At 47.0% G+C, this 26,288-nt stretch overlaps 1 protein-coding gene across 1 annotated transcript in view; it reads right to left on the minus strand.

The window, feature by feature from the left end:
• The window catches only part of DGKQ (diacylglycerol kinase theta), a 213,681-nt gene that overhangs the window by 79,073 nt on the left and 108,320 nt on the right, over positions 1-26,288 (minus strand). Inside the window, exons 4-5 of the mRNA XM_088478399.1 lie at positions 10,871-10,956; positions 4,609-4,734 (exon numbers count right to left, since the gene is read on the minus strand). Of these exons, the coding sequence (XP_088334525.1) occupies positions 4,609-4,734; positions 10,871-10,956 (212 nt within the window). The remainder of the gene's footprint in view (positions 1-4,608; positions 4,735-10,870; positions 10,957-26,288) is intronic.

Below are 26,288 nucleotides of genomic sequence, written 5' to 3' on the forward strand. Positions count from 1 at the left end.
CTTAGCATGGTTCGTACCACAGAGCTGGAAAACTCCCTGGACCTTAACATGGCTGTCTCAACAGCCACGCCGTCAAAGACAGCCGAGTCAGGTCCGGGTGAAGACAAGGACCCTGTGACAGAAGGTCTGGTCAGACCGGTAAGCGCAGAGGACTGTCCACGGACAGACCCTGAAGGTCTGAGAACCAGTGCCGTCTGGGCCATGCGGGAGCTATCAACAGGAGCGTCCCTCCTTCCTGTTTGAATTTCCGGATTACCCGTGAAAGAAGGGAAACCGGAGGAAAGAGGTAAGCAAACCGGAACGTCCACCGGACGGACAGAGCATCCACCAGAGACGCCCCTTCGTCTCTTGTGCGAGACCCGTACACCGGACACTTGTTGTTGTGCCGGGACGCCATGAGGTCGATCTCTGGAAGACCCCACCTGTCCACCAGCAGTTGAAAAACGTCCGGGTGCAGGGACCATTCCCCTGGATGAACGTCCTGGCGACTGAGAAAGTCCGCCTCCCAGTTCAACACTCCCGGGATGAAGACAGCTGATATGGCCGGGAGATTGCGCTCCGCCCATACCAGGATCCGAGACACCTCTACGAGAGCCGCCCGACTTCGGGTACCTCCTTGCTGGTTTATGTAGGCCACGGTGGTAGCGTTGTCTGACTGGACCTGCACTGGGTGACCTTGGAGAACCCGATGTGCCTGCTGGAGAGCATTGAAAACCGCTCGGAGTTCCAAGATATTTATTGGAAGCTCTGCTTCTGCCGGAGTTCACCTGCCCAGGAACAAGTGTGGACCCGAGACCGCTTCCCAGCCCCGAAGACTGGCGTCCGTTGTTAACGGGACCCAATTCGCCACCCAGAACGGACGACCCCTGTTGAGATGGGTCGTCTGCAACCACCAGACGAGAGACAGGCGAACCTCCGGAGTGAGCACCAATGTCTGGGACTTCAGATTCTGAGGCAGTCCATTCCATTTGGACAGGATCAGGTGCTGCAGAGGTCTGGAGTGAAACTGGGCATATTCCACCATGTCGAATACCGACACCATGGAGCCCAGTAACCTCATCGCCGAGTGCAGAGACACCCGGCGGCTCTGCAGACAACTGCGCACCCTCGACTGTAAGGCAGAGATCTTTTCCCCCGTCACAAAGATCCTTTGCTGTCCCGAGTCCAATAAGGCTCCGAGATGCAGAATCCGCTGAGACGGGATCAGGGTGGACTTCTGCCAGTTGATTAACCAGCCGTGCCGTTGCAGTAGCGCAATGGTCAGGTCCAAGTGGCGCAGAAGGAGCTCCGGAGATCCTGCCACTAAGAGAAGGTCGTCCAAGTACGGCAACATGCGGACTCCCTGCAGCCGCAGGGAAGCCGCCATGACCACCACCACCTTGGTGAAAACATGTGGTGCTGTCGCCAGGCCAAAAGGTAACGTCCGGAACTGAAAGTGGTCGCTGCGGATTGCAAACCTGAGGAACTGCTGATGGCGCAAAAGAATAGGGACATGCAGGTAAGCGTCCTGTATGTCCAATGACACCATGTAGTCCCCAGGTTCCAGCGCCAGAATGATGGACCGAAGGGTCTCCATCTGAAACTTCGGTACCCGCAAAGACTTGTTGAGAGCTTTGAGGTTGAGAATCGGACGAAACGACCCATTGGGTTTCTGCACCAAAAAGAGATTGGAATAGAAACCCTGGCCCCTCTGGGAGAATGGAACAGGCACTATAACTCCAGCCTGGAGCATAGTGTGCAAGACCTTCCGCAGCTCCGTGGCTTTGTTCCGGTCTGATGGTAGACCCGTGGTGAAGAATCGAGCCGGGGGTCTGTGCCGGAAGGAGAGGGCATACCCGTGTGAGACCACCTCGAGAACCAAGGGTCCGTCGTGGTGACCGACCAACACCGGGCGAACTGCAGCAGGAGGCCTCCCACTTTGGGATCCCCCAAAGGGAGGCCCAGACCGTCAGGTCGCAGGCTTGTCATCTGGCTTAGGGGCCGGACGTCTGGTACTCCAGGCCTGCTTCCGGGGCTTGGCCGATTTCTTGGGGCCAGCCTGTCGGGGAAAGGACTGTGCTTTAGGCCTACCCTGGGCCCTATAAGGCTGAAAGGACGACTTACCGGAACCGGAAGGAACTGCAGACGGGAGACATGCCGATTTGGCTGCCGCCAGCGTGGCTACAATTTTGTCCAGGTCCGGATCAAAGAGAACTTCTCAGTTAAAAGGCAACGCTTCCAAACCCTTTTTGGAATCCGCGTCCGCCTTCCAAGATCGCAACCACAATGTGCGACGAGCAGCTGCTGAAGAAATTCGAGACGCCAGGGTACTAATATCCAAGGCCGTTTCGTTGATATAAGTGGCCAAATCCCAGAGATTGCCGATCAACTCCGTCTGCTCAGCCGAACAGTCGGAATCGAAGGAGGCCTCCAATGCATCAGCCCAGCACTCCATAAGCTCTGGCAACCCAGCAAATGGCCATAGCTGGCCGCGCTGCCCCCCCCGCAAGGGAATAGACGGACTTCAGGCAGATCTCCACCTTTCGGTCCGTAGCATCCTTAAGAGAGGACATGGATGGCATGGGTAATGTGGCACTACGGACAAGGCGTGTCACATGAGAATCCACCTGTGGAGGGGACTCACACTTGGCAAAATAATTGTCCGCAAACGGACACGCCACTGCTAAACGCCTTTGAGGCTGATGTAGTTTGCCTGGCAGTTTCCACGCTTCCTCTAAATGGTCAACTAATTGCCCCGAAAGAGGAAACACTGTGGTATCTCCATTAACATCCTTGAAAAAGGAGTATTTGGACTTTGATACTGGAGGCTCCTCATGCTCAATAACTAAAGCAGTACAGACTGCACGAATAAGGCCAGGTATATACACCTTAGACTTAGCGTCCGACTCTTTAGTACGGGGAGGTTCCTGGTCAGAAAGATCCAGAATCTCCCCATCGTCGGACGTCCCGTCACCATCCTCATAAGGAGCAGACAGAGACGCCACCGGCCGCTTGTGAGGCCGCATCACAGACTCCCCTTGCAACACTTCTGACAACTGCTGTACAGAGCTTGTTAACGAATTAACCCACGCAGGCTCATGAGAGCCCTGAGGAGGGGAAATAGGGAGACTGTGGGGTACCATCAATTGTCTTGGGAAACCTTGCATGGGTGACGACACCACTGACTGCTGGGACAAACCCATCTGAGTGAAGGCAGGCTGCGGAGCTAACTGGCCCACGAGGGTTGTAAGCGCTTTTGCAAAACAAGCCCAGGGCGGCTCCTGTACCGGAGCCGTGACCGTATCGGTCGCGTCAACGAATAACACCGTCGACAAAGTCCCTCCGCACTACCGTCCCCCTCCGCTGTAGGTACCTTGCATGTAGTACATAAAAGCTGGAGAGGAAAATCACTTTCAGACATAATGGTAAGTATGTGACCCCTCTCACTGATACTCGTTAGTATAGTGTGAGACCACCCTGCAAGCACCTCACCGCAAGGGCTTTAGCAGAAAGAACAGGGACAGTTAAATGCTGACAGATAGAAAATTAAAGTACAGGCAGCAGACGCTAGCATAGGTCACATACAATGCAAAGAAATCAATTCCTGCACTATCAGCGCTGATCCTCAACTACACAGACTCAGAGCCTGGTAGGACACAGCGCTGCATACACAGACCTTAATCCAACGGAGGAGAGGTATGCAGGGGGACCCAGACCGCGATGCCACCGTTCATCAGCGTCCAGCAGCGCTCACCATGCTTCTTCCAAAGATGGCCACCGAGGAGCAGAGAGGAGGCTGGCCTGGGGGAGGAGCGCTTACACAGGACCAGTCAGCTAGAGCAGAGAGGGCTGTGTGCAGCGGGGGAGGTGCCGGCTGTGAGACAGGGAAGGCGTGCTCCCCTGGCATGCATTTAACCCCTGGGACGCCGCAGCGCTACCGCTCTGCCGCGGCCTGCTGTCCCAGGGGGTAGTGGAAGCGCAGGTTAGAACCTGGCTCCACGCTGCAGCCAGTCCCCAGGGAGCCCCCTGCTTGGGGACTCTGGACCATGGGTCAGCGGGGACCCACAGCGGGACCCCGCTGCTTACCTGTTGTCCCCCTTGATTCCGGCCATGGTCCTAAACAGCTGGGGTCACCGCTAGCTGTGACCCTAGATGCCTACCAGCATCCCCGGATCAGTACCGGCGTTCTGGTACCGGCGGGGGTGTAGGGAAGACAGCATGGACGTCAGGACTGACTGTCCATGCTGTACTTCCAGATGTGCTGCCACAGCTGCATTGAAGAAACTTCAGGGGCTCTTCATGGCCCCCCTCTAACAGGTGCATCCGACTCCGGCCGGGCACCAAACTAAACTGAGATGCCTTGGCTCGGGGGCAGAGTATAGGAGGGGGACCCTAGTGCATCCTGGGAGGCTGAAACTTAACTCTATGGTGCCCGATGCCTGACGTCATCACCTATACCCCAAGGTATCCTGTGGATACCCTATGGACCCTGAAGTAGAAAAGAATAGAAACAGTCATATGCAACACAGAATAAAAGAAGCGTTTTTAATGTAAAGGCACAAGGAAACAAAGCCTGAGTTAGTAAACACTTCCTTTATAAGCAGACATATACGCTTAAATCTAATATACCTGAATGCCACACCATTCACATCTCATGCCAGAAAGAACTTCAGAAGAACCACATGTTTTCTTGCAGACTTCACAGCGGGCACTTGAAGACAAGTTTCCTTCTCGCCAGTGATGATGATATGTATCCTAAGATAAGAAAAACAGTCTTTATAAAAACAACACCAGTATTTCATTTGCACATATCCACAATACTGGGCTAGGATCAAAGCTTCATTTTAAAAAACAGAAATGTATTTAGGCAGTTGCTTTTGGATCATGCTGTGTGTTCTTTCAAAGATAATTGGCATTTGCGCCATGGTTTACTAGCATATGTGGTTCTAGTGTAATCTTCTCATTGTATAAATCTGAAAATTATAACCAACAACAAGTATATACCTGACATAGGGCCTGATTCAGACCCACTCGCAAGCGGCTGTCCGCTCGCAAGTGGGTCGATGTTGTGCACTGAGCATGCGCACGACGGCGGGAGCTCCGTCATGCGCATGCACCAGACGCGACGAGTGAAGGACTTTCCTTCGCTCGTTGTGTCTGATCAAAGGGGGCGTGCTGTCGATGTTGATTGACAGCACGCCCCCTTTGGTGGGCGTGCCTCCCTGACGGGGGCGTTCCCAAGGGAACGCCTACCGTCAGAAGCCGGCCCACTGACATCACTAGTGATGTCAGTGGGAGTGATTTTGGCTCTGATAGAGCCAAAATCACTCCGGGCCTTGCGGTTGAAAAACTCAACCGCAGGCTCCGGCTCGCAGTGGCGATGGTCGCGATGGTCAAGACCATCGCGCCCATCAAACTGCACACTCGTATAGGCTGTGGGTGGTGACCCACAGCTATACGAGCGTCCAGGAGAACGCTCCATAATTATGGAGGGCAGCCCTAATTCAGAGCGTGCGCTCTGCTCAGAGTGTACGGCTCTGAATGAGGGCCACAGTGTTGCCATCTATAGAGGTGTATAGACATTAGGGATGTGCAGGCTCGGATAGGTTCGAGTTTGCACGTTGAGTTCGGATTTTTCCCTCATAAAAAAACGGAACTCAGAAAGAGGCAAAACGTCATCTTACATGGACGAACATCATCATTCCTGGACAAAGATGACGTTTTGCCTCTTTCTGAGTTCCGTTTTTTTGGAGGGAAAAATCCGAACTCAACGTGCAAACTCGAACCTATCCGAGCCTGCACATCCCTAATAGACATCATGCTGTGGAGGGACAAAGTAAAGCACTTCTAGATAGCCATTCCCTGGCATGGATCCAGGAATATATAGGCATTATTGCTTTCTATAGATAGGGCTTTGCACAAAAGTCTTGCTATCTTGATGGCTTTTTCTCTTATGCTGGTTACAATTTACTGGACCCTAACTGAGAGTTGATCGATTTAGAGTGTAGAGACGTCACATGTACTAAATATCAGCAGGAACAATTTAGATCGGTCTGAAAATACCCAAACAATCATGTTATTAACTGTCTGCACTAATAGCCAACACGCAAATATTTAGAAAAGTCTTATTTCCATATATTAATAGCCCAGTATCCAAGTAACCAGTATCAGTACAACTAATACCTTTTTTATTTTCAACTGGACTTGTATGCTATCAACATGGGGAGCCCCTAATGCAGCTAGAGCTCAGATACAGATATATTAAAGAGACTCACAGGCTTGTACTAACTGGAGAGACATCCTTGATGCAGCTAGAGCTCCAGCCATAATTCTATTTAATACAGTGAAGTTAATACTAACCCTACACATACTGTTATTTTATACAATCTTTTATGATAAATTGTGTGTAATTACTGTATAGTGATTATACAGTATATATATTTTTTGTGGGTACAAAAATAGCCTTCCGGACTAGCAAGTCTTTTCCTTCTTTTTTTTCTCCTATTTTGTATAAATAAATATTAGCAGCATACAGCATTGTGGTATTTTTTTTTTTTTACCTGTGTGTTTAAACCTTTGATATAATATAGCAGATACTTATTTGTGTAAATAAAATCATACAAAAAGTTTTCCAAAACACATTTTTAAAGTCTGCTTTTCTCCTTCAATGATAAATCACTTTTTATACGGTGCTTCAATAATTCGGTACTTGAAATTATCACAGATACTATAGCAAACAGCTCTATATTGTCGTGTGTGGCAGCAAAATAAATAAATACAATAGCAATAGTGAATTTATGGAAATATACAGGAACATTATGGCCATGTGGAAAATGTGGTTCGAAGATTACGGCTAATGAAATATGCACATAGTCCTGTTACGTCAGCACTAGCGTGCCATAGATAATCCTTCCATTCAGCCCAAGCACCAAATGTCCAGATCTATGTCCAACCTGGGTAGTAATCCTGTCCCATTTGATGTGTGTACATCTTAACTAGCCAATACTGTTTAGGGCATAGGCAGACCGAGCTAAGTGAATATGACTGAACAAAGAAACAGACATGATGATGTGAGAACTAGTTGCTCCTGCTGGAACACAGTGTATGGCACCAGCAACAAGATCAGATTCCAATTAGAAGCTGCTAGTATGGACATGTCTGTCTGTTCTGCACTTGTGACAAGCAGCCAGAACAAATAGGGATATGTTAGTGCACGCGTACGCACAGACTACAAATCTATAATCCTGAAATTATTGTGATAGCAGACAACGCCCTATATTTAAAAGCATAAAATATATATTTCATGATAGTGTCCTTATAAGATATACATTAGTGTCATCTACTGATTACATTTAATAGTTCTGTTCTGTAACTTTTTGTCATTGTTACAAAAAGGGAATCTTTATTTATTCCTAATTCTTTTACCCATACAATAAACAATTACCAAACTCGACATAGTATTATTACAGTTCGCTAATATGGCACTCTCTTTTCTCTCCATTGTTTTATTTGTTTTTAGCCCTTTGGCTACACCCACAGAAATAGTTTCATGTGGTTTGGAGGCATCTTGAGACCTGGAAACACATAGCAATCAAAACACAACCAAAAATGGTTATAACAATGAGCTACTGAATGGATGCCGATTTCTCTTTCATGCCATATTAAGAGTAAGCAACACTGTCCCCACTCCCGCATGCAACTAAACAGTTTTTTTGTTTTTCAGAATGCACTCCTATGGATATGTTACCTTCCCAAAATATAGGGAAAGAAAAAGAAAAAAAAAACCTGGCAAAATGATGAGAGCGCACTTGGATAAGCACTGTACTTTTGGAATAATTTTCTATGAAAAACCAATGGGGGTTGATGCAAAGTAGGCCTCAATTGCAACCGAAATTGCCAGGAATAAAATGCGTTTTGTGAAAAGCTACAATTGCATGCATATGCAAATCTGGTATAAGTGCTGTGGAATGTGCGCTACATAAATATATTTGTAAGAAATACTTATACAAAAAACTTTTAGGAATAAACACTGGCGCACTAGACTACAGCAACCACAGCGTCACAGTATTGGTATCCACCAAGTCCCAAGAAATGGCCACGAATACACAAATAAAAAGTTGAATGACACTTGCGGCGCTGCTAGTACATGTATTGTCCTTGTAGGGTCTCTTCATCCAATGGTGGGGTGTATTCCCATTGTGTGCGATAAAGTTCCAAGGTAGAATATACAATGTCATAAACCAGATGATCTGAATATGTTCAAAACGGAATATCCCAGTGTGCCTTGTTAGTGAGTAGCTCCATATTGCACACATTCTGATCCTATATGGTCAGTTCCCTGTGTAAGAAAGAATCTGATGCACACTGGGATATTCTATTTTTGAACATATTCAGATCATCATCTGGTTTATGACAACGTATATTCTACCTTTGAACTTTATCATAGCGTTCCCGCTAGGCTGTTTTAGCGGGGCGCGGCGCCCTGCCCTCCTTCTGGAGGGCAAAAAGCACCCTGCCCTCCAGGAGGAGGGCAAAAAGCGCCCTGCCCTCACAGCCTGCGGGAGCCGTTCTCACCCGCGGGACGCAGTGTCCCGCGGGTGGAGAAACATGCGGTGACCTGGTCACCGCCGGAGAATAGACGCCGGGCTCATGCGCCCGGCATCTATTCTCCCTGTCTGCAGGGCTTGGGGGCTGCCCGGCGTGTCCGTAAGTGCCGGGCACGCCCCCAAGAGTGACGAAAAGGGGACGCGTCTTATAGACACGCCCCCTTTTCCTATGACCGCGCCCCCTTCTCGGACGCGCGCGCGGGCATGCCCTCTCTAGCTCCGGCGCCCTGCCTCCCGCCGGAGCTAGAAGGAACACTATATCATATCCAACGGGAACGCATCCCACCATTGGATGAAGAGACCCTACAAGGACAATACATGTACTAGCAGCGCCGCAAGTGTCATTCAACTTTTTGTTTATTTGAAGAAATAATACTGATGCAAGATGTGTGCAAATCTGCACTAGTAGCATACAGATGTGTCACTCGCCTTTGATGCAGCAGCGCCAAACAGCACATCATGGCGCCCCTGGTGGCTAGTGCCAGGCGTCGTGTCAAAAAATGCGTCAAAGTCGCAATGTGATGTGAGTAGCACGTACCAGAAAACTGTGCTGATTAATTTGATATGTGACACTTGTATATATGTGTGCGACCGAGTCGCTTAATAAGCATATGCATTTCTACGATGTAGCAGCTGCAGCTTTTTTCTGCATCAAATTCAGTATACAGACTCAGGTGCACACATATATACAAGTGTCACATATCAATTTAATCTGCACAGTCTCATTCTAGATGCATTGCACTGTGACTTAGATGCATTGTCGGAAAAAAAAAAAGAAGGCCAGACGCTAGCAGAGTTGCACGGGACGCTGCATGGCGTATTGAGGCTAGATGAGCAAGGACACATCTTTATGTGCCTGGTTCACACCAGGCATGTATCATATATACTTATGCATTTACTATTAGGCATCAATAAAACTTCAAAAACCCTTGTATTACAGCAAAAACTCCATCCCGTGCTCAAAAAAAAACTTTGCCAAACATGCACACAAAAAAAATATATTCCTGAGTAATATAGTAAAGAAAAGTACCTATTAACGGTTAAAAGAGGAGTGTGCTACTGCGCCTCCGGGGAGGTTTCATACCAAGATTACAGCTGTAGGTAGCAGGGCCGAATTAAGGCTTGTTGGGGCCCTGGGGCAACTAAATTGTGGGGGCCCCCACCAAGCCACACAGAGCCTACCGCCCTCCACAGCCACACAGAGACTACCCCTACCCCAACTACCCCTCCCCCAGATTAATTACCTTCTGGCACTTTGTTGTGAATGAAAGGCTGTGTACCGCTGCGCAACTTATGAAACTTTGTGGACACCTACGGCGGAAGCTGCTTAGGAGTGAGGTCACCAACCTCGCTTATATAATTCTTTAAAAAATTGCTTGCTCACCGTTTGGGTCATGCCCTAGCGCTAACCTTCTCAGTCATGAATCTGAATTTATAATTATAATCTTTTTAGTGCATATATACTAATTTACAAAATCTATAATGTACTATATCTAATATTTTTACTTATGTCTGAAGATTATACCCACGAAAAGAACAGTACAATGCGCTGTGTTGCAATGATAATAAAAATAGCTACACATTATGTAAGAAACATTTATTTAAATGTTGTCCCTTTTTCGTGCAATATTGAAATAAATGAGACTGTTTCTTATCAAAACATAACGTGTAGTTATTTTATATTATCATTGCATATAAGTTGCCACAGAAAGGAAGCGGATCATCAGTACTCAAAAGAGTTTTAGACTTTTAATCTAGGTTTACAAGACTTTGCGGTCAGGGGCAGAACTGTGGGAGACAATGGAGGCACCTGCCGCCGGGCTCCAGCTCTGAAGGGGCACCTCCTCCATTGTCCACAACATATTCACCCCACTTAGGGCTGTAACTATGTACCGTCATGGCCACCCAATACATGACACCCCTTCCCGACACTTGAGAAGCCAACATATACTGACACCATGCTGCACTGCAGGTGGAGCAGATATAAAATGTGCAGAGAGATTTAGATTTGGGAGGAGTGTTTCCAAACTGACATCTAAATTGAAGAGTAATAATAAAGCTGTGCAGTATTTGTGGGCTACATGGAAAAGCAGCCAGTATTTAACCTGCATGAAAAAAAAAAAAAAAATATATATATATATATATATATATATATGTATTACACCCCTTCCATTGCAACATGGTTTGTCCAGATACACAGTTAAGTGCTATTTCTCTCTCTATTCCCAACTCTGAATCAGGCCCTTAGTTTGCATGCAAGAGTTGTAACGGCTTAACAAACTTACATGATCTTGCTGCGAGTCATGATAGCACAGTCGACAGTCACTGCAAGTAAACAAGACACAGTCTGCATGTACATGAAGTTCGCAAACTAGAAGACAAAATATTTAAAAAAAAATGATATTAATTACATATATATATTATACTACTAAAACCCTCAGGATGTCTCTATATTGAATATGCAGTGTGCTATATAAATAAAAAAACAAACTTGTCAAGCTGTTTAATTAGCTTTAGATCGATCAAAAAAGTCCATGTTTCTGCAGCTCATTTACTGTATCCATGGCTTGGCTAGTTCTTGCGTTGTCCATGTTTGAATTCTAGAAATGTCCCAATAGAAACCCCCCAAAATTTGAAATGGCCACATAAATGTATCAATTATAATAAATAGGTATATATACATATATATCCATAAAAATGGGCAGATTCATTTAGCTGCTGGTTGTATCGCAATGTCTGTTCTCCCAGGCAAAGTGCCCAGAGCTATTAAATTAGAGACCAGTAATTAGCCCTCGAGCAGCCCTGAGTTGATGCTTCTTTCTGCTTGCATCCTCCGGAGTTGTAATTTATTTTGTTTTAATTCATTAATATAATTTGCATTCATATCATATGTAAATTACTGTTTATTATTGTACTTTATCCGGCAGCAGTACCTAAACAGACATGCCATGGTCATCTCACAGAGTTGGGTAGGAGATGCCAGTGCTCTGGATCCCTGCGCTCAGAATCCCAATACCGGAATCCTGACTGGGTTACAAGTAGGCTAGCCTTAACCATACTACATATACATACAGTACCAGTCAAAAGTTTGGACACACCTTCTCAATCAATGGTTTTTGTTTATTTAAATTATTTTCAAAATAGTAGATTATTACTGAAGACATCAAAACTATGAAAGAACACATTTGAAATTATGTTGTATACAAAAAAAGTGTTAAACAAATATGTTTTATATTTTTGATTCCTCAAAGTAGCCCCCCTTTCCTTGGATGACAGCTTTGCACACTCTTGGCATTCTCTCAATCAGCTTCATGAGGTAGTCCTAGGGGTGTGGATGTGAGAAGAAAAGGGAGGGCTCCATCCACAGGCCATTTCAGTTGTTGGGCCTTTCAGTCTGAGAGCAGGCTGAAATTAGCAGGGCATGCTGGTTCTAGTAGTGCTAGTTGGAGTTCCCAGGGGTGACTCCCAGGTAAGCTGGCTCTCAATTCGGATGCATTTATGTATGTGCCTTTATCATGAGGCCTTACATTTACCGAAAATATATATGTGCCTTTATTATGAGGCTTTAATTGGCATACATTACATTTGGGGTGAGCGTTTGGGCGTAGGGCCCCCGAGGCTGCTCTGGCTGGGCCTCCTGAGGGCATCACCACTTAATACACATAGTTACTTTTCACATCACCTTTTTATGTTTATTATTCATGTAATTTTTCACATATATTTTAACCCCTTAACACTTAGTAATTACTTGCACACTTCTATACTTTACACTGCACTGTCACTCTTTTTCCATTTTTCGTGTGATGCCCTGGGGGGGTCCTGGGCTGGACGTTATTTTGGGGTCCTCTGCGCCCCAGACGTGAACCGTTTAGTGTAGGGACTGCTAGTGACAGAGAAGCCGTGACGAGGCCTAGCAGCATCCCATGTATTTGCAAATGCATGCAACTAATATCTCTGAAATTCTATTACCATATAGTATTCATATATTGTTGCTAGTATATTTCAGTGTGCTGAGGAACAATAGGGGGTTAAACCCCACCTCTCTTTTCTACTTGGTATGACCCCTCCCTTTCATGCACCTGAAAAAAGTACTACCAGATTCATTGAGCAGCTGCCATTTTTTTGTTTGTGATTAGTAGTTTCACCTGGAAGTGGTTCAGATAAGCTGTGTTAGGTTTTGGTTCAGTGCCTGCTTTTTGGTTTTATTGCACAATAAAACTGGTTCCAACCAGCTTGAACGAAAACCCTGGACTGGTGTGCTGTTTCCTGGCTGCTGTAAGGAGGTGTCCATCTACCCCAGGAGAGGGATCCCCTACCCTGACTAATATATATATATATATATATATATATATATATATATATGCAGCAGAAGATCACAGCGCCAGTTGGGTGCAAATCCCTCAATGTGGTATTTTTATCAGTTGTGTGTCTATTGTCTCACACTAAAATTTGTAATAATGTGACACTATTAAAATGCACCCCCAAAAATGTGTGAGTGTCAGCTCAACCAGCAAAATAATGTAACAGTGGTGATCTATTACATATACAAACAAATAGAAAATACAAGGAGCTGGTATAGAGCGCCTACTGTGCTTATATAACTTATTATAAAGTGCTAACAATATAAAGTGATATCGTGCAATAAAAGTGCTAATGCCAGGATAGTAATATCAAATTATCATTATCCTCAAATATTTATGCAATTTATTATATATAAAGTATAACTTATAAAATAACAACGGTCTATATGACTAAAGTGCTATTGCAGAGATCCTTCAAGGATCATAAACTAAATTAACAATCATAACATTCCATAAACATGTGCAAAAAATGCATAAATAATTTAAAATGTGAATCAATAAAAGTGCAAAAATTCATTTAAAATAACATGAATTAGTTTTAATCAGACACAACAATAGATATCCTCCTACATGAAGGATAAATGACATAAAAACACATAAAACCAAGGACAAAAATGTGTATATATAAAAAAGAACTATAGATTTATCAGAATAAATAGGAATAAAAATCGTAGCTTATCTGATAAAAATGGCAAGTTCATGAATGGAAAGATAATAGCAGCCTCCAACGCGTTTCGTCCGTATCCTGGACTTGAAGAAGTCCAGGATACGGACGAAACGTATGCATTTTTTGCACATGTTTATGGAATGTTATGATTGTTAATTTAGTTTATGATCCTTGAAGGATCTCTGCAATAGCACTTTAGTCATATAGACCGTTGTTATTTTATAAGTTATACTTTATATATAATAAATTGCATAAATATTTGAGGATAATGATAATTTGATATTACTATCCTGGCATTAGCACTTTTATTGCACGATATCACTTTATATTGTTAGCACTTTATAATAAGTTATATAAGCACAGTAGGCGCTCTATACCAGCTCCTTGTATTTTCTATATATATATATATATATATATATATAATCTCAATAGTAAGCTCCAACAGAAGCAAGCAAGAGGCCAGCACACCACAAAGATGAATAAAAAAATATTTTAGTAGAAAAACTGCATTATAACAGCGTCATCTTCAAATAGAATAAATATATTCGCTTGTCTCATATCTAACGAAAGCATGTATACTTAGCAGCAGCCCTGTGACATCATGCATCATGTAAGAAATGCCCCTGGCCCGATGGCCGTTTCGGTCTAGACCACCTTCATAAAGAGCGTGCTTTTAGTTTATTTGATTAATTTTTATAATTAATCAATCATTTTGTGATCACATTTTCTCATGCACCCTTTTTAACCTGTTTAATCTAACTTGTGTCAGCTGTTTTCCTAGGTGCTTTGCAACAGGTGTGCTTGGTAACTGTCTCACGTTTAAAAGCAAAGTTGCTGTGAGCTTTAAACCTTGATAGCATACCCTGAGTTTAACACTAATGTGATGGCTATGTCCATGTTATAATTCTGAGCAATAGAGTAGGGACTTGCAGTAAAGTGGGGTCCCGTGACGGGAACTGCAAGCTTAAATGCATTGATCAATTCATGAACCAAAACCCCACTGTTTATTATGTGTATTATTAGTTATTATGGTGAGTGCAGAGCCCCTATGATTTTTATATATACGCCTACAATCATTCATCCTGGCGTGTTTATAGTTGACTAAATTGCTTTGCATATTGCTTAACCAAATGTCTCACAAACAAGCAAGCAAAAGTAAATGACTGCTTCCTTTAGTACATCGAAAGCATCTTTGCCTAAAGGTGAGACCCATTTGTTAATTCCTTTAGCACGATAAATAGGTATAATGGAAAAGAGTGTGCAATACAAAGTGAGGGAGGGAACATGTATCAACCACCTGGATACACCAGTGGTCACTATTGAGTGAGCTAAAACATCCCATAAACCGGTATAGTAAAGGGAATTAGCCTTTATGGTGGGAAGAGGGGGTTGAAACAGTAGAAGGTCCAGTTGGTTCTGCCAGTCAGCATCTGAAAAGAGACATACAGTGTGACTAACATTGTGCTGTCCTGCAAAAATTATAAGGTATAGGAACACAAAGATCCATGTTAATCTGGTGCCTCGTAATAGGTTAGGGGCTTGTGGAGTTTTCTTATTGACCAACTGATGTACTGCGTCATAAGCCCCATTTGACAGATGGTAACAGGTTAAGAAGCCATGCCATCTTTAATATCAGTTTTGTGAAGGAAGATTAGTTAGGAGTTATGGGCATTTAAGTCCACCTAATGGCATAAAATGTGCCATGGTTTTTGGGTAGTTCATAGCAAAAGCTTTTCCTTAACTTATTGAGATATAACTTTGTCATGTTGTCGGAAGAAACATTTGATGTCAGCGACTGCAAGAACGTCTTCCTCCAAAAATGGGTTTACATAAATGTCAGTACCTTGCAGTAGTACTATTTATCAAACCTACTGTGTGCTACCACCAGGTGCTAGCTGTAAAAGTCTTCAAATATTGCTGGCTTGAATCTACAGATGTCTGCCCACCTTTAAACCATAAATCAAACATTCCTGATTTGCAAATGGTCACATTACAGCAAAGACCCCTAATTTCTTTAGCTATACCAAAATCCAAATGGTCATGACCTCAAATAGCATCCCCTCCCCAACAAAGCAGTAAGGTCATCAAACTTTTATGACAACGAAAAGTGGAACATTTCTGCGACATCATCAGTGGTGTAAAAATGGAGCCGGCAGCGGTAAATTAATTATTCAAGCAAACCTGGATCAACCCCATATTCTCAGACCTTATGGATTTTGTGTCGCTGCACACATAATCATATTTTAGATCTCCAGTTTCATTAATTAATGCACCTGCCGCTAATAGCCTATTCTAGAAAACACCTGCCGCATACTTACAGAACATCCTGAACATATTTCCTTATTTTTAAACACTGTTTCCCCTTTCTTTATTTTTCACCCCAATTTTTTTATTAATTTTTTTGGGGTGTTCCTATTTTTTTTATTTTTTTAACTTTTTTTGACACAATTTATTTTTAAATGACATTCCCAGGGGTGCAGGCTATTTCTTTTAAGCCTGCACCCTAAACCCCAATTCTGAACTTTTTTTCGCCATGATAAAACATGGTGAAAAGTTATCCCAGTTTTTTTTCAAAGACTTTTCGAACCTGTGAAAAGTCTTTGAAATTGAATACGGGGATAATTGAAATAGGCGAAAATAACGTCATCGGCGATAAATCATTGCAGATTCCGACTTTTCGCAGCCTAATTGAATACCCCCCTAAAAGTAATAAGTGACGAGTTCAGTGTCCTTTAGAACCTGCCGGAAACCGCTGTCAATTGATTGCAATTGCTAAAGGTCTTTTTTGATGTCTAACCATAATCCATAGTCCATCCCTTTTGGATTAGAAATTACAAACCGCCATGTCATGTTCTATATGGCCGCAGTTTCTATTGAATCCACTGTGGATTAGAAACTATTCTGTTAATTTAATGGCGCTTTTACAGAAACATGGATCAGAAGTAGGGCCGGACTGGCCACCTGGCAAATGCCAGAGGGTCCTAAAGCCAGATGGGCCGGTCTGGCTGCCCGCAAGACTGTCCGAGCAGCACTGGCTCCCTCCTGGCCGATACCGTCCTCCGTTTCGCCTCCTTACTGACACTGTGCACCACCACGTAGGAGTGCATGAATTGTGTTTGCACGGGGAGGGGAACGCTGAGTTGGCTGTGTGCTGATGAGGACGCCAGGCGGGCACAATCCTCAGGCACCGGCGCCGACGTGCTGCACAGCATCTATGAGTCATTAGCCATTAAATCTATCTAGATTAAAGGTTGGTGTTGCTGTAGTTGAACATAGATTGAAAACAGTGTGGCATAATGTATAAGGGGCATTACTACTGTGTGTGGCATAATGTGTAAGGGTCACTACAACTATATGTGGCATAATGTGTAAGGGGTATTACGGTGTGTGGAATAATGTGTTATAAGGGGCACATGTTACGACCAGGGTTTCGCGGCGTGGAGGTTTGCGGTCCTTACCGGTGAGGGCGCTGTGGCGCGGTCCTCCTGTCGGGGGAACTGGCATGTGGAGACTGGCATTTGCTGTACGCAGAGGTCTGTCAGCATTGGGCCATCCTGGCATGGATAAGTCTAGCGGTATCTCTGCGTCACAGGTGTCTGGGCGCCACCATGTTATCTGTGGCCATGTGACATAGCAGGCCAATCGTCTGTAGGTCACCTGCTCTCTCTGGCCTATCACGTTCCGCTACTGGGTACTTAAGGGTGTTTGGAGCTCCCTGTAGTTGCCAGTGCAAAGTGTTCACAGCGTAGCTGTGAGAGTTATCTGCGCTCCTGAACCCTGGACCTGTGCTCCAGTGCTTGCCCTAAGCTCTTTGTTGGCCTCTGGCTCCCTGCATAGCCTGCACTGCTCCGCCTTGCCTTGCTCTCTGCTGAGATCATTCCTGCACCTTCCACCGGACCCACTCCTGCCTGAACCTGTCTCCTCAGTTAAACCCATCACAGCATTTCTGGATTCCCATTTCAGCCAAGCATCACAGCATTTCCGGATTCCCATTTCAGCCAAGCATCACAGCATTTCCGGATTCCCATTTCAGCCAAGCATCAAAGCATTTCCGGATATCCCCTTCAGCCACTATTCAGCAAACCAGGATACACTTCACTCTCACAGTCTATCTGGATTAATCTCTGTAACTGATCTGGACATTTGTTTACTCCCATTCACTACAGCTCCCTTCAGCCAGATATAACAGTTTGTTTATTACTGGACTTTAGTTATCTTATTATTCATGTCTACAAACAGTCTCATTAAACAACCCACCTTTCCTGTATGAACCTGTTCAGGTGTCTGCTCCTGTTTCCACAACAAACACAGACTGACAGCACTACTACTGTGTGGCATAATATTATAAGGCACTACTACTGCATGGCATGTGCTATAAGAGACCCAACTACTGCATGGCATAATGTGTTTTAAGGGGCACAACTACTACGTGGCATAATGTGTAATAAGGCACTACTACTGTGTGGTGTACCATGCATAAGGGGCACTATTGTGTGATGTAATGCGACTAAGGTTGAATTGGTGGTACCAATGTCCCTTCCCAGCGAGACCATGCGCACCTGTAGGGGAACACCAATACTCTTTATATACACAGAAGACCAATATGGTAGTTGCTTTGGTGTGCACAGATGTGTCCTTCTCTGTGTTCAGCACCCCTGTACTAAACATTTCCTACAGTGAATTCTAAGCCTCATTCAGCAAGCATTGCAATAATATGAGATATGGTAAGAACTTACCCTTGTTATCTCTATTTCTACGAAGTCCATAGGGTTCCACAGGATACCTTGGGGTATAGGTGTGACGTCAGTCGCAGGGCACCAAAGAGTTAAGCTTTCAGCCTCCCAGGATGCACTAGGTCCCCCTCCTATACCCCGCCCCCGAGCCAAGGCACCTCAGTTAGTTACCAAGCCATAGGCCGGAGGAGGAGAAGGAAGAGAGAGAACAAAGATCTGGACACATACAAGAATCACATTCTCACCAGAGGGAGACGGAAAACCGGTGACCAGAGCAAAGCCCATCTGCAGCACAGGTGCGACAGGGCGGGAGTCCTGTGGAACCCTATGGACTTCGTAGAAATAGAGATAACAAGGGTAAGTTCTTACCATATCTCATATTTTCTACTTCAGGGTCCATAGGGTATCCACAGGATACCTTGGGGATGTCCCAAAGCAGTATCCTTTAAGGGTGGGGACGCTCCTGTGCAGAAAGGAGAATCCGCCGCCCGAAGGAAGCATCCTGAGAGGCGAAGGTGTCAAACCTGTAATACCTCACGAAGGTATGGACAGAAGACCACGTAGCAGCCTTGCAGATCTGAACTGCCGAGGCACCACGTCGAGCTGCCCACGAAGGACCCACAGACCTAGTGGAATGAGCCTTCAGAGAAGGAGGGACCGGTAGGCCTTCATGAAGATAAGCTTCAGAAATAGCCATACGGATCCAGGCTGCCAAAGTTTGCTTTGAAGCAGGCCAACCCTTTTTACGGAAGCCAAAGAGGACAAACAAAGCGTCCGACTTCCTAAACGAAGAAGTGCGGTCAACATAAGTCCTTAAGGCCCGCACAACATCCAAAGAGGCCTCACCCACGGAAAGACCCGGTGAGTTAAAGGCCGGAACAACTATTTCCTCGTTAATATGAAACTGGGAAACAACTTTGGGAAGAAACTCGGGCCGAGTGCGGAGCACTGCCCTGTTCCCATGAAAAACCAAGAAAGGGGGTCTACAAGAAAGAGCCCCTAACTCAGAAACACGTCTGGCCGAAGCAATGGCCAGAAGGAAAACAGTCTTAGCTGTTAGCCATTTAAGATCCACTGAGCCCAGTGGTTCAAACGGCGGTCCTTGGAGAGCCCTCAGGACCACAGCCAAATCCCAAGGCGCCACAGGTGGAACAAAGGGCGGCTGAATGCGGAGAACACCCTGCATAAAGGTGCGCACATCCGGGATTGTAGCAATCCTACGGTGAAACCAGACAGATAGGGCCGAAACCTGTACCTTCAAAGAAGCAAGGCGAAGCCCATGATCTAGTCCCGCTTGCAGGAAGGCGAGAATCCGAGACAGACGAAACTCCCGCGGTGCATAACCTCTCGGTCGACACCACTGGAAGAACGTATGCCACACGCGATGGTATATCCTCGCGGAAGACGGTTTCCGAGCTCGCAACATGGTACGCACCACAGAGCTGGAAAACCCCCGGGACCTCAGCATGGCCGTCTCAACAGCCACGCCGTCAAAGACAGCCGAGTCAGGTCCGGGTGAAGGCAAGGACCCTGAGACAGAAGGTCCGGTCGTAGCGGCAACCGCAGAGGAATGTCCACGGACAGACCCTGAAGGTCTGAGAACCAGTGCCGTCTGGGCCACGCGGGAGCTATCAACAGGAGCGTCCCTCCTTCCTGTTTGAATTTCCGGATTACCCGTGGAAGAAGGGAGACCGGAAGGAACAGGTATGCGAACCGGAACGTCCACCGGACGGACAGAGCATCCACCAGAGACGCCCCTTCGTCTCTTGTGCGAGACCCGTACACCGGCAACTTGTTGTTGTGCCGGGACGCCATGAGGTCGATTTCTGGAAGACCCCACCTGTCCACCAGTAGTTGAAAAACGTCCGGGTGCAGGGACCATTCCCCCGGATGAACGTCCTGGCGACTTAGAAAGTCCGCCTCCCAATTGAGCACTCCCGGGATGAAGACCGCTGATATGGCCGGAAGATTGCGCTCCGCCCAAACCAGGATCCGAGAGACCTCTACGAGAGCCGCCCGACTGCGAGTTCCTCCTTGCCTGTTTATGTAGGCCACGGTGGTAGCGTTGTCCGACTGGACCTGCACCGGGCGACCCTGGAGAAACCGCTGTGCCTGCTGGAGAGCATTGAAGACCGCACGGAGTTCCAAGATATTTATTGGAAGCTCCGCTTCTGTCGGCGTCCACCTGCCCTGGAACAAGTGTGGACCCGAAACTGCTCCCCAGCCCCGAAGACTGGCGTCCGTTGTCAACAGGACCCAATTTGGAACCCAGAACGGACGTCCCTTGTTGAGGTGGGTCATCTGTAACCACCACGTAAGGGACAGGCGAACCTCCTGGGTGAGCACAATCGTCTGGGACTTCAGAGACTGAGTCAGCCCGTTCCACTTGGACAGGATCAGGTGCTGCAGAGGTCTGGAGTGAAACTGGGCGTATTCCACCATGTCGAACACCGACACCATGGAGCCCAGTAACCTCATCGCCGAGTGTAAGGACACCCGGCGGCTGTGCAGACAACTGCGTACCCTTGACTGTAAAGCAGAGATCTTGTCCTCCGTCACGAAGATCCTTTGCTGTCCCGAGTCCAATAAGGCTCCAAGATGCAGAATCCTCCGAGACGGGATTAGAGTGGACTTCTGCCAGTTGATTAGCCAGCCGTGCCGTTGCAGCAGTGCAATGGTCAGGTCCAAGTGGTGTAACAGGAGCTCTGGAGATCCTGCCACCAATAACAGGTCGTCCAAATACGGCAACATGCGGACTCCCTGCAGCCGCAGAGAAGCCGCCATGACCGCCATCACCTTGGTGAAAACACGTGGTGCTGTTGCCAGGCCAAAAGGTAACGCCCGAAACTGGAAGTGGTCGCTGCTGATTGCAAACCTGAGGAACTGTTGATGGCGCCAAAGAATAGGGACATGCAGGTAAGCGTCCTGTATGTCCAATGACACCAAGTAGTCCCCAGGTTCCAGCGCCAGAATGATGGACCGTAGGGTCTCCATCCGAAACTTCGGGACCCGCAAAGACTTGTTGAGTGCTTTGAGGTTGAGAATCGGACGATATGACCCATTGGGTTTCTGTACCAAAAATAGATTTGAATAGAAACCCTGGCCCCTCTGGGAGAATGGAACCGCCACTATAACTCCAGCCTGGAGCATAGTGTGCAATACCTTCCGCAGCTCCGTAGCCTTGTTCCGGTCTGATGGGAGACCCGTGGTGAAGAAGCGAGCCGGGGGTCTGTGCCGGAAGGAGAGGGCGTATCCGTGGGAAACCACCTCCAGAACCCAAGTGTCTGTCGTAGTGGTCGACCAACACTGGGCGAACTGTAGCAGGCGGCCTCCCACCCTGGGATCCCCCAAAGGGAGGCCCGGACCGTCAGGCCGCAGGCTTGTCATCTGGCTTGGGGGCCGGACGTCTGGTACTCCATGCCTGCTTCCGGGGCTTGACCGATTTCTTAGGGCCAGCCTGTCGAGGAAACGACTGTGGTTTGGGCCTGCCCTGGGCCCTAGATGACCGAAAGGACGATGGTCCCGAACCAGAAGGAGCAGCGGCCGACGGGAGACAGGCAGATTTGGCTGCCGCCAGCGTGGCCACAATCTTATCCAGATCCGGACCGAAGAGAACTTCTCCGGTAAACGGCAACGCTTCCAGACCTTTCTTGGAATCTGCGTCCGCCTTCCAGGATCGCAGCCACAAGGTGCGACGAGCAGCTACCGCTGCTGAAGAAATTCTAGACACCAGAGTACTAATGTCTAGAGCCGCCTCATTGATGTAGGTGGCCGAATCACGGAGATTGCCAATCAACTCCGCCTGATCGGCCGGACAGTCGGATTCAAAAGAAGCCTCTAATGAATCCGCCCAGCGCTCCATCGCTCTGGCAACCCAGCAAATGGCCATAGCCGGCCGTGCTGCCCCCCCTGCAAGGGAATAAGCGGACTTCAGGCAGATTTCTACCTTGCGGTCCGTAGCATCCTTAAGGGAGGACATGGATGGCATCGGCAATGTGGCACTACGGACAAGACGGGTCACGTGAGAATCCACCTGTGGAGGGGATTCCCACTTCGCAAAATAATTATCCGCGAACGGATAAGCCACCGCCAGGCGTCTCTGCGGCTGGTATCTTTTGCCAGGTTGTTTCCACGCCTCCTCTAAATGGTCCACCAACTGACCCGAAAGAGGAAAGACTGTGGCATCGCCCTTCACATCTTTGAAAAAGGCATACTTAGATTTAGCCGCTGGGGGAACTTCGTCCTCAATCACCAAGGCTGTGCGGACCGCCCGAATAAGTCCAGGAATATATACTTTGGACTTAGCATCAGCGTCCTTAGTATGGAGAGGTTCCTGATCGTAAGGATCTAGAATCTCCCCATCATCAGACGTCCCTTCGTCATCCTCATAAGGAGCGGACAGAGACGCCACCGGCCTTTTATGAGACCGCATCACAGACTCCCCTTGCAACACATCCGACAAGTGCTGTACAGAACTCGTCAGGGAGTTAACCCACGCTGGCTCCTGAGAACCCGGGAGCGGGGAAATAGGGAGACTGTGGGGTACCACCAATTGTCGTGGGAACCCCTGCATGGGTGACGACACCACAGACTGCTGGGACAAACCCATCGGAGTAAACGCGGGCTGCGGAGCTAACTGGCCCACTAAAGCTGTTAACGCCTGAGCGAAACAAGCCCAGGGCGGCTCCTGTACCGGTGCTGTAACCGTAATAGGCCGCGCCATGGACAAACACTGCCGGCAAAGGCCCTCCGCGCTACCCTCCCCCTCCGCTAACGGTACTTTGCACGTGGTACACTGTAGCCGGAGGGGAAAATCACTTTCAGACATGATGGCACCACGTATGTGACCTCTCTCACCAATTAAGTATTAAATAGGCGAGAGACCACCCTGCAGCACCGCACCGCAAGGGCTTTAGCAGAAAGAACAGGGACAGTAATAAAGCTGACAGTTTAGAGAAGAAAAGATTACAGGCAGCAGCGCTAGCACAGTCACATACAATGCAGAAAAATAACAATTCCTGCACTAACAGCGCTGATCACTCAACTACACAGACACAGGGCCTGGTAGGACACAGCGCTGCATACACAGACCTGACCACAGCGGAGGAGAGGTATGCGGGGGGACCCAGACCACGATGCTTCCTTCCAGCGCTTCCAGCAGCGTTCACCATGCGTTCTGGAGAAGATGGCCGCCGAGGAGCAGAGAGGAGGCTGGCCTGGGGGAGGAGCGCTGCCACAGGACCAGTCGGCAGCATGCAGAGAGGGCTGTGTGCAGCGGGGGAGGCGCCGGCTGTGAGACAGGGAAGGCGCGCTCCCCTGGCATGCATTTAACCCCTGGGACGCCGCAGCGCTACCGCTCTGCTGCGGTCCGCTGTCCCAGGGGGTAGTGGAAGCGCAGGTTGGTCGCCTGGCTCCACGCTGCAGCCAGTCCCCAGGGAGCCCCCTGCCTGGGGACTTAGGACCATGTGATCAGCGGGGACCCACCGCGGGACCCCGCTGCTTACCTCTGTCCCCCTTGAATCCGGCCATGGTCCGGAGCATCTGGGGTCACCGCTAGCTGTGACCCCAGACGCCCACCAGCATCCCCGGATCAGTACCGGCGTTCTGGTACCGGCGGGGTGTAGGGTAGACAGCATGGACGTCAGGACTGACTGTCCATGCTGTTCATCCAGTTGTGCAGCCACAGCTGCATGAAGAATAAGCTTCAGGGGCTCTTCTAGCCCCCACTCCAACAGGTGCACCCGACTCCGGCCGGGCACCAAACTAAACTGAGGTGCCTTGGCTCGGGGGCGGGGTATAGGAGGGGGACCTAGTGCATCCTGGGAGGCTGAAAGCTTAACTCTTTGGTGCCCTGCGACTGACGTCACACCTATACCCCAAGGTATCCTGTGGATACCCTATGGACCCTGAAGTAGAAAACTTACGCAGACGGTCGACTGTTGCGTACAGCGCATGCATTGCAGTGTGTGAATGCCTCACTGCGATCGGGACTGCAACGCAGTGAGTACGCAGACCCATCGCAGAGTGATTGACAGAATTGACCGTTTGGGTGTGGTGGCGTCGGAGAAACACAGGATTGGCAGTGCATTTGAACGCCATTAGAGGGGCGTGCATAAATTAGCAACTGCGATGGCATACACAGCCTGAGATCTCAATGTGTGCAGGAATGTTATCAATTTAATGGTAGGGTCAGACCTGCCTTAAATGTGTCAGTGGCTCCGATGTACTTCGATGTTAACGATGTTTTGGCTGGATTCCAAGGTATTACGGATCCGCATGTTGTCCGTGCAAGTGCTTTGCGATTACAATTATTAATATACTTTTGCAGCAGAGCTGTATTTGCAATTGCAGCCGCGATCGCATCAGCGACACTTGTTGAGTAAAGCCCTCTATCTAGTCATCTACAACTGCTAAGCTAGGGCTTGGTCAATTTGGAAAATGCCTTCCCTTTTATTTGTGTGTGACCTACATTAGTGAAGTGCCAGTGTTACCTAATAGAACCAACCAAATAAAAATGTTTGACTATGGCACATGTTTGAATACCCTGCAGGATGAGCTCTGTTGTGTGTATTTTAATACAGAGAATGATGTACGCTTGTATGTTAGAAATTCTGAATGTTATTAATTATATTTGTAAGAGCGTATGCGAAGTTGGAGGAGGAGTAGTCAGAAATAGTAAGGGGTGGAGTCTACGCCTGGGGCCAGATGCTGACACAGAGGTGGGCCTATGTGCTTTAAATGCCAGGACCTATTTTTAGTCCCAGTCCGGCCCTGATCAGAAGCTATTCGGTTCATATTAATCTACTTGTGCTACTCTATCAGTTATAGAAAGCACCACTTAATTGAAGTCATAGAAACATACAGCTGGTTACTTTCACATTGTGAGTTTGTGAGGAGTTTAAGTGAGAAAGAGAAAGTATCAGAAGAAAGATAAAGTGATTGCTAATTGTGGTGAGTTTTTTTTTAAAGTGGTCTTATTTCTTGTTCTGTGTAATGTCTATTTGAGGTGTGTTTTCTATACAGTCTGTTTTTCTACTTTCAATTCCTGGGTGTTTTTTTGTGTGTGAGATTAGTGCCATTATGTTGTTTTTCTTTAATGGTTTTAAACATTTGTTTGTGTATTTCTGTTAAAGTCTAGTCATGTTTGATGAGAGATCATTATCCTCCATAGCCCAATTGTATTATATGTCTGTCAATCAATCTGCCTGTCAGAGTTGATTAATTTACCTGCTGTTTCAGCTATCATGCTTTGTTTTGATCGGGTTTGCCAGTGGTTTTCAAAACAGCAGCTTGATAAATCCAGGGGTTTCTATTTTATTCTTTTTCTGGTCTAATTTATATTCTATTTTAAAGTATGCTTTATTGCGGTGGTTTTTTAATTGTTGCGTTGCAAAAAAACGTACAAAAACCATCAGGATTTTGAACACACTGCTTAGTAAATTTAGTACTTTATGTTTGATTAGATGTTACCTATATGTACTTTTTATTGGGTAGTTGAGATTATATTGGTTAGCTTTACCAGGTTTTGCACTGCTGCAATTTTAAGCCATATCAGAAATTCTTAACTTTTATTATTAGCAATCAATGATTCAGGTAAAGTATACTTTTGCTGCTAAATGCAGATCATGGAAAAGAAATCATGTGTCTAATAAACATTAGGACATACATACAATCAGTGTTGCCATCAGGGTGGTACAGGGAATTCCGGTGTACAGGGCCCCACTGACACCGGTGATCAGCAGCAGCCGGTCCCAGCAGATACATGATCCGTGGAGAGTCCCTGGGAGGTGAGGATCAACTGGATACATTTTACTTTTACTAAGCAGCTCATGCAAAAGAGTGATTGGAGACCGTGTTAGGGGTATGTGGAGGAATGGATGGAAGTAGGAGCGGTATTTGTTGTGGTAGGTGGGAAGATCAGTCTGGCATGGGAGGCATGTGG

The sequence above is a fragment of the Taudactylus pleione genome, unplaced genomic scaffold, assembly GCF_031769625.1.
Source record: "Taudactylus pleione unplaced genomic scaffold, aTauple2 ptg000214l, whole genome shotgun sequence".
NCBI lineage: Eukaryota > Metazoa > Chordata > Amphibia > Anura > Myobatrachidae > Taudactylus > Taudactylus pleione.